General features: G+C 43.8%; 1 protein-coding gene across 2 annotated transcripts in view; it reads right to left on the bottom strand.

The window, feature by feature from the left end:
• Nucleotides 1-2,309: 2,309 nt before the first annotated feature.
• The window catches only part of LDAH (lipid droplet associated hydrolase), a 110,176-nt gene continuing 97,346 nt past the window's right edge, over nucleotides 2,310-15,139 (bottom strand). For both annotated transcript variants that reach the window (XM_047068142.1, XM_047068143.1), the window contains exon 7: nucleotides 2,310-3,235. In XM_047068142.1, the coding sequence (XP_046924098.1) occupies nucleotides 3,011-3,235 (225 nt within the window). In that variant the 3' untranslated portion in view covers nucleotides 2,310-3,010. The remainder of the gene's footprint in view (nucleotides 3,236-15,139) is intronic.

Genomic DNA, 15,139 nt, shown 5'->3' with positions numbered 1-15,139 from the left:
TTAGAGGTCCCTGGCTCTCCAAGGGTTGGGTGGAGAAGTGGATGGTGAGAGGTGCCTGGCCACCTCGAACATGAGAGCCCCAGGAACTGCCTCTGGAGATTCTCTCTGTCCCCTGGCCCAGAGCAGCCTGGCCAAGGCCACTGGTCATGACTCCAGCTTAGACTTTTCACTCAGCACTAGATAAACCCATATGAAGCAAAATATACTTTTTTTAATGTTTATTTTTGAGACACACACACACACACACACACACACACACACACACACACACAATGTTAGTGGGGGAGGGGCAGAGAGAGAAGGAGACAACAGACTCTGAAGTAGGCTCCAGGCTCAGAGCTATCAGCACAGAGCCCGACGTGGGGCTCGACCTCATGAACCATGAGATCATGACCTGAGCCCAAGTTGGATGCTCAACTGGCCACCCAGGCGCCCCATTAATCCTATCTTTTAAGTGAGGACACTGACGCATGGAGAAATTAGAGAAAGTTGTCTAAAAATCACACAGGTGACAAGGCCTCCAGAGTTCCTGTATACCTTATCATGTCGTATATATGCATGGAAATATTCAGTGCTTTGTTTAATTCCTAAGGAAATGAACTCCAATCTCCTGAAATCAGATTCTTCTCTAAAAGGAGGAATGAGAAAATCCAACAGAGAGACTTGGGTCCAAGTCTAACTCAGGAGCCTGTTCAGACGGTACCATGCACCCCCGCCCCCCATACAGAGGTCAGGCCAGGCAGTTCTAAGTGTTGGTTAAACATCTATTTTGAAAATTCATTTGGCGATTGGATGATAAACAGAAAACGAGCCCGTATCTTCTACTTTTCACCATTTATTTAAGCTCTGAAAAACCACCGTAAGACACAATGTCATATATACGGACAGAGTAATACAAACTAATGTTGAAAGAAGAGCTGGCGATGCTATTATTCTCTGAGTAGGTGTGATTCACCAGGACTTGGTCAAGGGCTTCAAGTTAGTACTATGAGCATCTCCTATGTGCAAGGCAGTTTGGAGCCGTGAATCGGAGCTTCTGACACCAGATTTCCAGAAGGCCCACCCACACAGCGGCCAATCAGGATTTCGTGTGTAGCCCTATGCCAGTGGCCTGTGTGTCTCCTGGTTTATCTCCGGGGCCAGGAGCACTTGGCTCTTCCCCTCTGAGAAGTCATTTGCTCTGATGCAGATGCCATGCCAAGGGACAGTAACTCGTTCAACCCTCACCGCTGGGTTGGCAGCATATCAGAGCTGAAGCTTTCATCAGGGGGCTTTAGGCTTTGAAAGGAAGGACAACATTCTATTGTTCTTTTGGAATGATAACGCCATGAGGGGTCTCCTCTAGGAAAAAACTGAATGCTTTGGATCAACTGTCAACTATTACTGCTGTCAGTGGGATTTATTGGCTCCTAGGATCCCAGGATTGAGTCATTTTAGGGAAGGCAGAAATATTGTGAGCCTGCTCCAGGCTGGAGAACAAGCTTCTTCTCTACTGGTCCTCAAGGCATCCAGAGAAGGTGAATTCACATAATTTAATGGATTGTTTTGGTTCATTAGTAAAATAACTTCTTTCCAACTCACAAAGCCAAGGCAGACATGTAGAACTCATTTATGGTCCTTCTCTATTCAGCAATTGAAAGATGCCCTCTCAAAAATTACTTACTGGACGATTTGCAGAAGAAAAGAATCATGGCATAGCTAAGAACTCTATCCTCAATGCCTAGCACAGTACTTAGCTCATAGCTGGCCCTCAGTGTAGTTTTATTGGAAAAAACACAGAAGGGGCAAGTCCACGAGGCAGGTACAGACCGGCTTTGGACAACCCGGGGCCTCCCCATCTGGGCCCTGCAGAAGAGGAGCCTGCAGCGAGCTCACAACCTGGCAGGCTCAGCACAGAGCTTGCTGGCTGTCTTGCGGCAGGAGGCTCAGTCAGGATCCTTCAACAGCTCTTCCTGGTTCCTTCACCAGTGGAATGTCTGGTGAACTTTATTCTCTGTGTAATGCAGGAAGATCAGGAAGTCTCACTCCTCAGAGAAGCTTTTTATTTTTTTTTTTAATTTTTTTTTTTTCAACGTTTATTTATTTTTGGGACAGAGAGAGACAGAGCATGAACGGGGGAGGGGCAGAGAGAGAGGGAGACACAGAATCGGAAACAGGCTCCAGGCTCCGAGCCATCAGCCCAGAGCCTGACGCGGGGCTCAAACTCACGGACCGTGAGATCGTGACCTGGCTGAAGTCGGACGCTTAACCGACTGCGCCACCCAGGCGCCCTTTTTTTTTTTTTTTTTTTTTAATTTTTTTTTTTTTCAGAGAAGCTTTTTAGAGATGGAGACAAGCAGTACCTCCCCTGATGTTGGCCCCGCTGGGGGCCTGTGACCCAACGCAAGGTAGTAACAGGTCGGAGCGGGGGGTGGGGGGAGGTCCTGCAGGCTGGCCTGGCATCCAGTCTGATTCTGATGAGCTCAGCCAGGACCTGTACAAAGATAGTCCGGGCTGATCTCTAGCTCCTGTCCTTAAGGGAGACCCAGGTCCACTGCCAAGACCCACTAGTCATCACTTCCTGCTACTGGAATGTGCGTCCTCATGATCACATACACTTACATTTCTGACTATACACTTAGCATTCACTGATCTCTTTTACATTTTTGTAATTTCCTCTAGGAGAGCCTGTTCTACAAGGTAACTCAATTAAAACCAACTGAATTTAGACCTCCTTTTGTCTGCAAGGATCCTGCCCACTAGAATAAACTGCATAGTGCCAACTGGGTATCCCGTGCAAACAGAAAAGGTTTTAGATCACTGATCACTGTGTTCCCTGAGTCTTGGAGAATGTTTCTGTTAAGCCTATGGCATATTTCACCAACTGGGCTTACTTCAGTCTGTAGTGTGGGGAGCTAGCTCGGAGCTGACAGCAAGCCAAGTCTTCTAGTATCAGACATTAACACCGGACACTTACCTACTAAGTACACTACTAACTACTAAGAGACAGCACACCTACCACTGCTATGTACTAGCTGTCAGTGACGCTTCCATGTGTCAGGGCTTCTATTTTGGACAGATCATCCTTTAGCCAGTCAGCTATCATGCCAGCCATTTCTCCGTAAAAATGGATGATAAAATCATGAGGTAATTTTTTCTCGCAGAGTCGAATATCTCCTTCTGGAAAATCTTTCTTGATGTCTTCATAGTATTTTGTTGGACACCAAGCATCCATAGTACCATAGTAAAATGTAAGCTAAAAGACAAGACAAAAACATTTTATTAGAAAACACTTCCTCTGCCAACACAAACATGACACCAGCAACCTGCAATGCTCTGGTAACAGCCCCTGTACCTGGCCCTATAAGATAGCCGCAAGCCTCCCTCCAGACCATGGCTCTCTTAAGGAAGTGACCTTGATGGTTTATGAGAGTGAATTAAGAGGCATCTGATGGAAAGAAACCCATCCCCACATAGGGAGAGTCTTGTGTGATAGATTTCCCATGATTCACTAAAAGGACATGCCAGCAAAGTTGTGTACATTGAGGCTGGGATGGACACTGGACAGACGGCTGTGGAGGACAGGGAAGAGTGACTGAGACATGATCGCTGAAGGACTAGTGACCATTCATACACACTTCACAGTTTTCACGCAGCCACATGGTAGACATATGGATATGTTTGTTGAATGCATCCAAAGATGAAGTAGAGAGACTCAGGCTTCTCAATGTAGCAGACGAAAAGTGATCAGAATCCTGAGAGTGTCTGTAACATTTCTGGATAGGCTCCATGCAGCAGGAGAGTATGCAGATTCAGTGGGCAGGTGATATAATCATGCTTCAGGTGACAGCAAGCAGCTGCATGGAGACAGAGCCTCCTTTAAGACATTACTAAGACCCTTACTGGATACTGATCTATACCTGCCCATGACACACCCCCCCCCACACACACACACGCGCGCGCGCGCGCGCACAAATATGTGTATGTACGTATATACACGAATGTGTATATGTGTATGGGTACATACGTATATATGCACATACAGGTATCCTCTGCTTTTCCAAAGTTCGTGTTATGCCACTTTGCTTTTATGAAACACCTATGTTAGCATCTGTTTTCGCTAAACAAAAGACACCCGAAGCGGATTTTCGTTTTTATGAACAAAAGCTAAAAGCAAAAATAGTGTTCAGTGTTTGTTTGGCAGTGGGCAGGTACAGAGGCAGCACACACCTGGAAGAGGGAGTGGCTCCACCACGCTCCTTTCCCTGGAACTACATTTCACATCAAGCCACCATAGCTTTGAACTGTGGCTGCAAGCATCTGGGCTTTATCTGGATTTATTTTGGGTACCCACTAGCATGATGTGTCCTAAAGTATCTGAAAAGCCTGAGAGAGGTTATTTTTTGGGTCTGGGAACACTCAAAAAATTTTCCATATAAATTAAGGTAATTACTTCTTTGTTTTACGCCACTTCAACTTATAAAAGGTTTTACAGGAACGCTCTACTTTTGGATAGTGGGGGAAACCTGATAAGGGCTAACAAAAGACTTCACACAATGAAGTGACACGATCAGGTCTGCATTGTAGGTCACGTACTCTGGCTACAATGGCAAAGAGAGATGGGAGCAGTCAAAGTGTGTCGGGAAGACAACGCGGGACACATGTGTTACTGCCCACTAGGTGATTTTGATCTAATAGTCATTAAATCCATTATCTGAATATGGACAAGGGAGACTCTTTTGATAAAGACACTGGTCTTTATTACAATAACCTTATGACTTAACCAATATTTAAAGGAACAGTTAAAACAATACTTTAAAGAGGAAAATATGTAGACTACTCCAGAGAGTCAGTTACTAACAACTAAACCTTGAGTTGCAGACTTACTCTGAATTACTTCATAGACAACTTTCTGGTTGTCACCTGAGGTTTTAGTTTTGAAAGCTGCAAAGGATCTGTGGCTTACAGGCTGCTCACTTCTTCTTCCCATTCTCCTATGTTTTGCTCACTACAATCATTTGTGAGTACTCCAAAGCCCCTAAAACCAAAATTCATTCTGCCATGGCTCTTAGCAGCGTATGAAGTTCTTTCTGTTGCTGGAGGACAGAGAACCTGGTGGCAGCCTGGCTCTTTCCCCTGGGTATCAGTCTCTCTACAGCTCTGCCATGTTGCAACCCCACCAGCAGAGGGTGACGATTCTGGCCAGCAACACCCTGCCTGCAGGCATTAATTACCTACCAATAGGGCTAATAACTTTAGGTTCTCTCTAAACCATACCCTACCCTTACCCACAAGAATCTTTTAAATTATATCCAGGAAATCGAGTATGTTACAGTCCTCATGCCCAGTGGTTTGGCACTTCCTCAGAGTATGAAACAGTGCTGAGAAATCTGCAAGTGCTGACTTGGGCCCATGACCGTCATGTGTGTTCCTCTGCCCCAGTGCACTCTCTTGCCTTAAGATTCCTGAATGCCGACAAAGGTGCTTTGGGAGCCCTCACACCTGCATAAGCTGGCAAAGTCTTGTGAAAAGCTCTATTGTAGAAGGATCAACTAGAGGGACAGCAAGGCAGAAAGAGCTCTCCAGGGGTCTCTGACAAGGAGCGCTCCATCACTCTGTGCACCTGCTGCTGCTTTCTGCCTCATATTTCAGAGACTATTCCTTTGGAGAGTTTAGCATTTACTTTTCAGTGAGAGAATTACAACTTAAAATGTCTTCATTGAAAAGTCCAGCTTGATGGGCTGGGAAACACCATCCCTTCCCTCACGAATGAAGGTGTGGACACTTGAGCAGGAATAACACACGTGGATTACAGAGGCCTTACACCTACTTCAGGGTATCCAGAGACAAGTCGTGTCCAAGTAGTTAAGCTACCCAAGACATGTCCAAGGACCCTTAACACAAAGTGTGCAAGATGGCATTAACAGTGAGGATTCCAGATTTCCCATAGGTTCATCTAATTTTACTTCTTAAGCCTCTATGACCGGTAACCATTTAGAGTGGCTGTATTTCGTTAAATCTCTAAGTAATGGTGGGGTAAGGTCTTTTTGCTTAGGTGTTTTGAAAGTTTTCTTCAGACTATATTCACTGAAGGGCAGCCTTCTATGAAAATCTTGGCTTACAAGCAAAACATGTGGTTATTCTAATGCCTTTATATACACTGGCTCAAGATACTTTCCATCCCTATAGATTAGAAGTCACAGGCAATAGATCTGGACAGAAGGCTCTGCATCTGTAACCCTAAACAGGAAACAGAAAAAGTATGGGGTGTGTGGAGCTACTATTGGGGGTGGGGGGAGACAGGTGAAGCAGAAAGAAAGAAAGAACTGGACACCAAAGCACGGTGGTTAAGAGCGTATATGCTATTGTAATATCGATGTGTCAAAACAAAGAACCATCACAACATATAATAATGAACTGCTAAAAACTGAGAATAACATGTTAAGCTCTATATTCACTGAGTCCTTACAACAATACTCTTGAGGAAGGTATTTTATCCTTATTTTACAGAAAAGGAAACTGAGGCATAGTGAGATTAAGTTGTTTAAATTCAAAGAATTAGTGAGTTGTAAGGCTGGGGTATAAATCCAGAGACAACATTCCTAATCTGTACCCTTTACTATGATTTGCAATTAACAGTGAACTGACCCATGTTGTGAAGAGACAAAACCTGAAGACTGGGCAGTCTTCAACTGGCCATGAAAACTGAGAGTGACAATCAAGGGCAGGAGCAAACCCAACAACCTCCACTTACAGCCTTCTCGAAGTCTATGTAGTTCTGGGGCTCTGTGTGTCACGGGTGTAGTAACTGCTGGGACATGACCGGAACTGTTAACTAAGAACCTCAGGTTATCAGCAGGACGTTTAAATTCAAAGGTTTGTAAGAAGATAAATAATTGTTTCCTGTAGTTTTATTTCTCCTTGGCACTAGCTTTGCTATGCATGAGAATTGATAAAAAGTACACATTACTGAATGGAAATTATTCCGTTTCCAAACTGCTGTCATGTTAAGTAATCCGTTTTTCTATTAAACACAAAATTTAATTTTCCCAGTTTTTGTAAATTTAACTTCTCAGGACTGTGCTTTTTGCTTTTCCTCGTGTGTGTTCTGCAGTAAGGTGGAATTATAGTTACTAGAGTGCCTGTGCTCACAGACGTATTTTCCTTAAACATTTCAGCATGCCCCTAAGGAGCTATGTCCCTGCAAATTGTTGCAGTTTGCTACCAGTGAGAAGCCACGTTTGTCTTTTCTCATGTGGGTGTTTTTTCTCTCACTTTTTGCTGCTGAAACTAACAGATTCAAAGCAGTCTCACCAAAAATGACTCTAACCCTCCTTCCCATCTGGCGTTGGCTAAGTGGTTGAAATTCACAAGGGAGTAAATCTCACTTCGGGAGAAGCTGCCAGACTAGGGAAGAACACAGGCATGTACACACTGGCCCTTAAACACAAGAGGCAGAGAAGGGTATAAAGTACTTCTGGAGTCCAAAGGAGGAAAACCTGGATTCTGCCCTGACGGAGTCAACAAACCTTTTAAAAATACTTATTTACCTTTTTTATTTTAGAGAGCGAGTGAGAGGGTGAGCAGGGGACGGGCAGAGGGGGAGAGAGAGAGAATCTTAAGCAGGCTCCGCTCTCAGTGCAGAGTCCGATGCAGGCTATATCCCACAACCCTGGGATCATGACCTGAGCTGAAATCAAGAGTCTGATGCTCAGCCGACTAGGTCACCCAGGTGCCTCAACAAATCTTTTTTTAGAACACATTTTGAGTTGTTGGCTTTTATGCATTACTAACAGAGGATTTATTTTAAGAACAAAAGAAATACCAGAAACCATCTTATGACCTAAGTTTATATATTTGATTTAGCTGATAACAAACTAAAATCACTTTCAATGATATATCTCAAAATATTAAACATGAAAAAACCCACAAAAATCCCTATCTGGTGATGTACAGACACACACACACACAAACACACAGAGGAATACTATTCAGCCATAAAAAGGAAGGAAATCCTACTGTTTGTGACAATATGGCTGGACCTTGAAGGCGTTATGCTAAGTGAAGTAAGTCAGAGAAAGACAAATACTGTATGATTTCACTTATATGTGGAATCTAACAAAAAAAGAACTCATAGAAACAGAGAGGAGAGTGGTAGTTGCCAGAGACGGGCAGACAGTGGGGATGGGTGGAAGGATTGGGTGAAGGGGGTCAAAAAGTACAAACTTCCAGTTATGAGTAAGCCCTGGGGGGTTTAATGCAGGGCCTGCTGACTAGAGTTGGCAGCACTGTACTGTGTATTTAAAAGTTGCTAAGACAGCAGATTTTAAAAGCTTTCATAGCAAGAAATTTAAATTTGTAACTATGTAAGGTGATTATGTTAACTAAACTTGCTGTGGTAATCATTTTGCAATATATACATACATCACATTCATTATGTTGTATACCTTAAATTAATACAATGTTTTGCCTTGATTATATCTCAATAAAGCTGGAAAAAAATCTCTATTTGTATTACTTTTCTCTATTCAACAATCCAGAGGACTACAGGTATTATAGGAATCACAGGCCTAATAAAAGTGTTTCATAGGCTTAGAATGTTACTTCTTTTCTTTCTTTTCTTTCCTTTCTTCCTTCCTTCCTCATTCATTCATTCATTCATTCATTTTATTAACCTTACGCATAAGCTGAATTTTATTTGTATTATTTATTTTTAAGTTTTTTAATGTTTATTTTTGAGAGAGAGAGAGAGGGAAGGAGAAGGGGCAGAGAGGGGGACACAGAATCCAAGGCAGACTCCAGGCTCTGAGCTGTCAGCATAGAGCCCAACGTGGGGCTCAAACTCACGAACTGTGAGATCATGACCTGAGCCGAAGTCGGACGCTCAACCGACTGAGCCACCCAGGCGCCCCATGCATAAGCTGAATTTTAGAAGCTCCTTAGAATATAATTCATCATAAAGCCAAGTTTGGTATAAGCTAGTTCTTGGCAGTTTAACAAAGTGAACTTCCTCTCTTCAAGTGGTCTTCGAGCGATCTGTTTCATGATACGGTGTAGACTAGAGCAGAGGAGCAAATAGCGCTTCAGGGCCATCATGCTCAGAGTGAAAGGCTTCTCATAAAGCCTTTGTGTTCTATTATGGTAAAATAATCTGTGAAACTGCTCAAGTTCATTGTGCAGTCACAGGGAGAGAGCATGGTGCAGCGTGCAGAACTTGGGCCCTGGGCCATACCTGCCTAGACTGGAATTTTGGTTCTTCTATCACTAGTTGTTCCCTTAGACTAGTTTCTTAGCTTGTCTGTGCCTATCTCCTCATCAGCAAGGTGGGGATAGAACAGCTACCTTGTGGGGTGGTAAGGATTAGAAAACAAAGCACATCAAGCACTTGGCATATAGTAAGCACTCTTAAAGGACACATGGTGTTATACTGGTGATAACAATGAGGACAAAGGGATCTCCTGTGGGGGCAAAATCTGTCTAGATTCTTCCCTACAGTGAGAGTTGTGCTCAGATCAGAGGAAAAAGAAGCCACAGGACCTTAAAATAATTTTTGAGAAAATATATTTTCTTCTGATAAGCTGCTTTTGATGTAAGTCAGGCTCAGAAAATGTGGAAGTAAAGAGACTGTCTTTTTTTCCATTGGATATTCTTTCCTGCTTTGTCAAAGATTTGTTGGCCATACATTTGTGGGTCCAATTCTGAAGTCTCTATTCTATTCCATTGGTCTATGTGCCTGTTTTTGTGCCAATACCATGCTGTCTTGATGATTACAGCTTTGCAGTAGAGGCTAAAGTCTGGGATTGTGATGCCTCCTGCTTTGGTTTTCTTCTTCAATATTACTTTGGCTATTTGGGGTACTTTGTGGTTCTATACAAATTTTAGGATTGCTTGTTCTAACTTCAAGAAGAATGCTGGTGCAATTTTGATTGGGGTTGCATTGAATGTGTAGATTGGTTTGGGTAGTATTGACATTACAATATTTATTCTTCCAATCCATGAGCATGGAATGTTTTTTCATTTCTTTGTATCTTCTTCAATTTCCTTCATAAGCTTTCTATAATTTTCAGCATACAGGTCTTTTACATCTTTGGTTAGGATTATTCCTAGGTATTTTATGATTCTTGGTGCAATCGTGAATGGGATCAGTTTCTTTGTCTTTCTGTTGCTTCATTATTAGTGTATAAGAATACAACTGATTTCTGTACATTAATTTTGTATCCTGAGACTTTGCTGAATTCATGTATCAGTTCTAGCAGACTTCTGGTGGAGTCTATCGGGTTTTCCATGTATAGTATCATGCCATCTGCAAAAAGTGAAAGCTTGACATCTCTTTAACAAATGGTGCTGGGAGAACTGGACAGTAACATGCAGAAGAATGAAACTGGACCACTTTCTTACACCAATCATAAAGAGAAACTCAAAATGGATGAAGGACCTGAATGTGAGACAGGAAACCATCAAAACCCTAGAGGAGAAAGCAGGAAAAAACCTCTCTGACCTCAGCCGCAGCAATTTCTTACTTGACACATCTCCAAAGGCAAGGGAATTAAAAGCAAAAATGAACTATTGGGATCTCATCAAGATAAAAAGCTTCTGCACTGCAAAGGAAACAATCAACAAAACTAAAAGGCAACCGATGGAATGGGAGAAGATATTTGCAAATGACATATCGGATAAAGGGCTAGTATCCAAAATCTATAAAGAACTCACCAACTCCACACCCAAAAAATAAGTAATCCAGTGAAGAAATGGGCAGAAGACATGAATAGACACTTTTCTAAAGAAGACATCCAGATGGCCAACAGGCATATGAAAAGATGCTCAACATCACTCCTCATCAGGGAAATACAAATCAAAACCACACTGGGATACCACCTCATGCTGGTCAGAGTGGCTAAAATGAACAAATCAGGAGACTATAGATGCTGGAGAGGATGTGGAGAAACAGGAACCCTCTTACACTGTTGGTGGGAATGCAAACTGGTGCAGTCACTCTGGAAAACAGTGTGGAGGTTCTTAAAAAAATTAAAAATGGATCTACCCTATGACCCAGAAAGAGCACTGCTAGGAATTTACCCAAGGGATATAGGAGTGCTGATGCATAGGGGCACTTGATACCCCAATGTTTAAGGCAGCACTTTCAACAATAGCCAAATTATGGAAAGAGCATAAATATCCATCAACTGATGAATGGATAAAGAAGATGTGGTTTATAGATACAATGGAATACTACTTGGCAATGAGAAGGAATGAAATCTGGTCATTTGTAGCAACATGGATGGAACTGGAGAGTGTTATGCTAAGTGAAATAAGTCAGGCAGAGAAAGAAAGATACCATATGTTTTCACTCATATGTGGATCCTGAGAAACTCAACAGAAGACCAGGGTCGAGGGGAAGAGGGAAAAAAAAGTTAGAGAGAGGGAAGGAGGCAAACCATAAGAGACTCTTAAATACTGAGGACAAACTGAGGGTTGACGGGGGGTGGAGGGGAGGGGAAAGTGGGTGATGGGCATTGAGGAGGGCACCTGTTGGGATGAGCACTGGGTGTTGTATGGAAACCAATTTGACAAATAAATTTCATATTAAAAACATGTGGAGGGGTGCCTGAGTGGCTCAGTCGGGTAAGCACCGACTTCGGCTCAAATCATGATCTTGCGGTTCATGAGTTTGAGCCCCGTGTCGGGTTCTGTGCTGACAGCTCAGAGCCTGGAGCCTGCTTCGGATTCTGTGTCTCCCTCTCTCTCTCTCTCTCTCTCTCTCTGCCCCTCCACCACTCATGCTCCATCTCTCAAAAATAAATAAACATTAAAAAAATTTTAAAAGAAATATGGAAGTAATATACACTTTCTTTAAGCCTAAAGCAAAGTATGTTATTATATACATTATCATGTATAGCAAACATGCACTCTACACACACACACACACACACACACACACACACACACACACACTGTATTCCCGTGAAAAGATCATGGGGAAAGACATTAGTTAGAAGATCCAAGATCAGTCATCAACCAAACAAACAGTGAAGCACAACCCCTGTCTGCAAGCCACCACTCATGCTCAGCTCACTGAGTGGACGCTCAGCCACTTTACTTATAAATGAGACCTGGAGCCTACACTGCAGCACCATCTGGGTATTCCTGGTTGAGTATCTTCCAAAATGAAGGATGGCACCAGCATTCGGAGACTACCCTCCTGGTAGGGCTCACAGAGGGAGCCCCTGGGAGTGGAGATAAGGCCCACTGCTTCCCTGGGTGCTGAATGAACAGGCTTCCCAGTATGTTTACGTGCAGATTTCTTTAGAAAGAGTACCCTGAGCCTTCGAGCCGCATGGCAGGGGAAACAGCCGCCCTGAGAAAGCAACCAAGGAGCAACGGTGTAGATGTTCAGGGAGGAGACGCATATTCTCTAGCGTGCTCTGAGAAGTCAAAAAACTTACGCCATTCCTGCTTTCTCCACTTTTTATTTCCTTTTCAGAAATAACTGCCACCCAACAGGTGTGGGTTTGTTTTTTGTTTTTATTTTGTTTTTGATCAAAAAAGCAAAAGATCAGATATAGGGCAGCGAGCTGCTTACAGAGAGGTCAAATTAGTACCCACACACATTTAGGTACTTCCCAGCGAGATCTCCCTGTCCTGCCTTTTTTTCCCTGTTTTCACCCCCCTCCAGCTTTCCCAGGCTCAGGGTACTAACCCTCCTGCACTGTATCCCACCCCTGGGGAGAATCCAAAACAGGTTTCTTGCTGCTCATCCCCTCCCCAAAGTCAGACCCGGCACCTGTGAAGGAGACCTGTTTTGTAACATAAGCCTCTTCATTTCAGTTGTTTAAAAATCATATTCCTCCTGGGAACAGAGCAGCCTCAAACTTTTACAATTTCACTGCAAGTCTTTCCAAGCAACCATTTTTAGGAACTTGAAGAGTTGTTAAAGAAAGGGAGGCAGTTTAGGAAATTCATTTTCCAATTTACCTTGTTTCCTTTCTTCCTTTTATCCAGAATTGGCTCAATTACCATTCTTGAAAACATGAGAATTAAAATCCCCAAAGATTAAGAAAAGTGGCTGAGGATGGGGGCAAGACCACTGAGCCCTCTCCCTTCTTCAGGCACCTTGGGGAGCAGGTGGAAATCAAGCCACCCAAGGAGGAGGTGAGGGCTGGCGGGTTATTGACCGGACCCCTCTCCAGTGGCTGGAATGACTGCGCAACCAACAGACTTGCGAAGTGGAGCTCTTTCCTTTCCGTGTTAAACGCAGGCGTAAAGGGTCAGAACCCACCTACTCCCAAACAGAAGGCGCTGGACCAGCCAGTGATTAGCTTTGTCTCTTTCTTACCTGGGACTAGAGTACGAAGCTGAACTGAGGCATCAATTTCCCTCTGGTGAGGCTACAGAGTATGAGGCATCGGGAACAAATCTATCCCCTTGTGTTTGTGTTTCCCCCTGGTCATATGCCTCAGGAAACTGGCAGATGTGCTGAAGGGTCCTGTTTAGGACCTTCAGCTCATCTGAATCTTCTGCACGAGGGTACTGGCCCAAATCCTGGTAAAGATTAAGTGCTCCTATGCCTTCCTTCACCACTGTTCATTCCTGTTCAACATCTCCCTCGGGCATCTCAAGGGGAGCAGTGGCTGGGATCTAGAATGGGACTGGGGCATTCCAGGGTCTCTCGGCTATATATTTAGTATTACCGAAATCTTTAACTATAGGATGAACTGAAAACATCTAGGAAGAAGTGTGTGGGGGGAAGGAGAAGTTAAGCAAATAGTCTTTTTAAAGCACTCAGAGGCACATCTAGGGTATGACTAAATTTGTAATAATATTAATAAACTTCTAGCGGAATGCTTAGGGCACGCCAGATACTCTTAAAAGGTCTTTATATGAATTATAGCATTATATTTTTGGAACAAATGTATAGTACTAGATGCTATTACTAAACCATTTTATTGATGAGAAAGGAGACAGAGTGAGGTCAAGTAGCTTAACCAAGGTCACATAAGTGAGCAAGTGGTGGAGCTGGAGTTTGAACCCCAGGCCAGGAGAAGACTCTGCTCCCCAGTGCATACCCACCCCTTTCAATCACTCTTCACTTGAGAACTCAGGGTGTGCTCACACACGTACGTAACATGAAGCTCTCAAGGTCAAAACGATTGACATAAAAACAAGCCTATGTATTTCCAGGATGATTATGACATTCTGAACAGGCTTCAAATGAGACAGGCAGAACTAACACAATCAGTTTCAGACCGAGGCGTGGCGGAAAGCAGACCTGGTTAGTAGGTCCAGGCAGCACTTCCCATGCTCCGCTAAGCAGGACGTGTGCATGTCTGAAGGATTTGCATGCCCGAATCTGCAAACAACTGCACAACGTTTGTTCCCAAAGGCAACGTGCACCTCTGGGCTCGGGTGGGCTAAGCAGGATGGGGAAAAAGCCGTAGCAGAGGGGTTCCTGTTCCTGAGGGCACTTTGCCCCTTTTCCCAAACAACACTGTCACCCTGGCCTGGCTCTCTGGGCGCAGGGCGGCCCTTCTACTGCTGTCTGCCTTTGTCAGAAAGCTGCACCTCGTGTGTTCTCGCCGGGAACAATTTTAGACCCTTGCTGACCGGCAGTGATGCCCAGATTCCGTCTGGCAGTAGCACACACCAGCTGTTTCCATTCGCCGAGGCCAGAGATGGTCACGGCAGTTTAGAATTTCCCTCCTAAGTGAGTTTTAAATGAAAACTTCAAGTTTCTGAACCAAACACGAATTCACTTTTCTGTGAATGAGACATACATTCTCGTACAGTTTAGAACAAGGGCAGAACACACGAATGTTGACCTATTTGCCTCAGACACACCAGGTGCCTCCTAATGCAGAACATACTCCAGGGGTTCTCCAAAGAATTGGGACAGGAGTGGCGAAGACGTACAGTTGATTCTCTTCCTTGGGGTTATTTCTATTCTGGTTCTCATTCTTGTCCCTCCCCCTCCCGTCTCATCCATTAGCTGCTCTACTTCCTCCCAACCTTTTAAGCTGTGTTCCCCAAGGGTCAATCTTTAGATGTCTTCTCTCCACATACTACTTCCTTTTCTTACTATTACCCAAGCTCATGGCTTCAAATCTATCCTTACCGTTTCCAAATCAAAATTCAGCCCGGACTACCGTTCTAAGCTTCACACCGT

This window comes from Lynx rufus, unplaced genomic scaffold (genome assembly GCF_022079265.1).
Source record: "Lynx rufus isolate CCGP_SWC_20201006 ecotype Redwood Valley unplaced genomic scaffold, mLynRuf1.p SCAF_8, whole genome shotgun sequence".
Classification (NCBI taxonomy): Eukaryota; Metazoa; Chordata; class Mammalia; order Carnivora; family Felidae; genus Lynx; species Lynx rufus.
The sequence above is the reverse complement of the archived record's forward strand: the minus strand, read 5'-3'. Positions and strand labels throughout refer to the sequence as shown.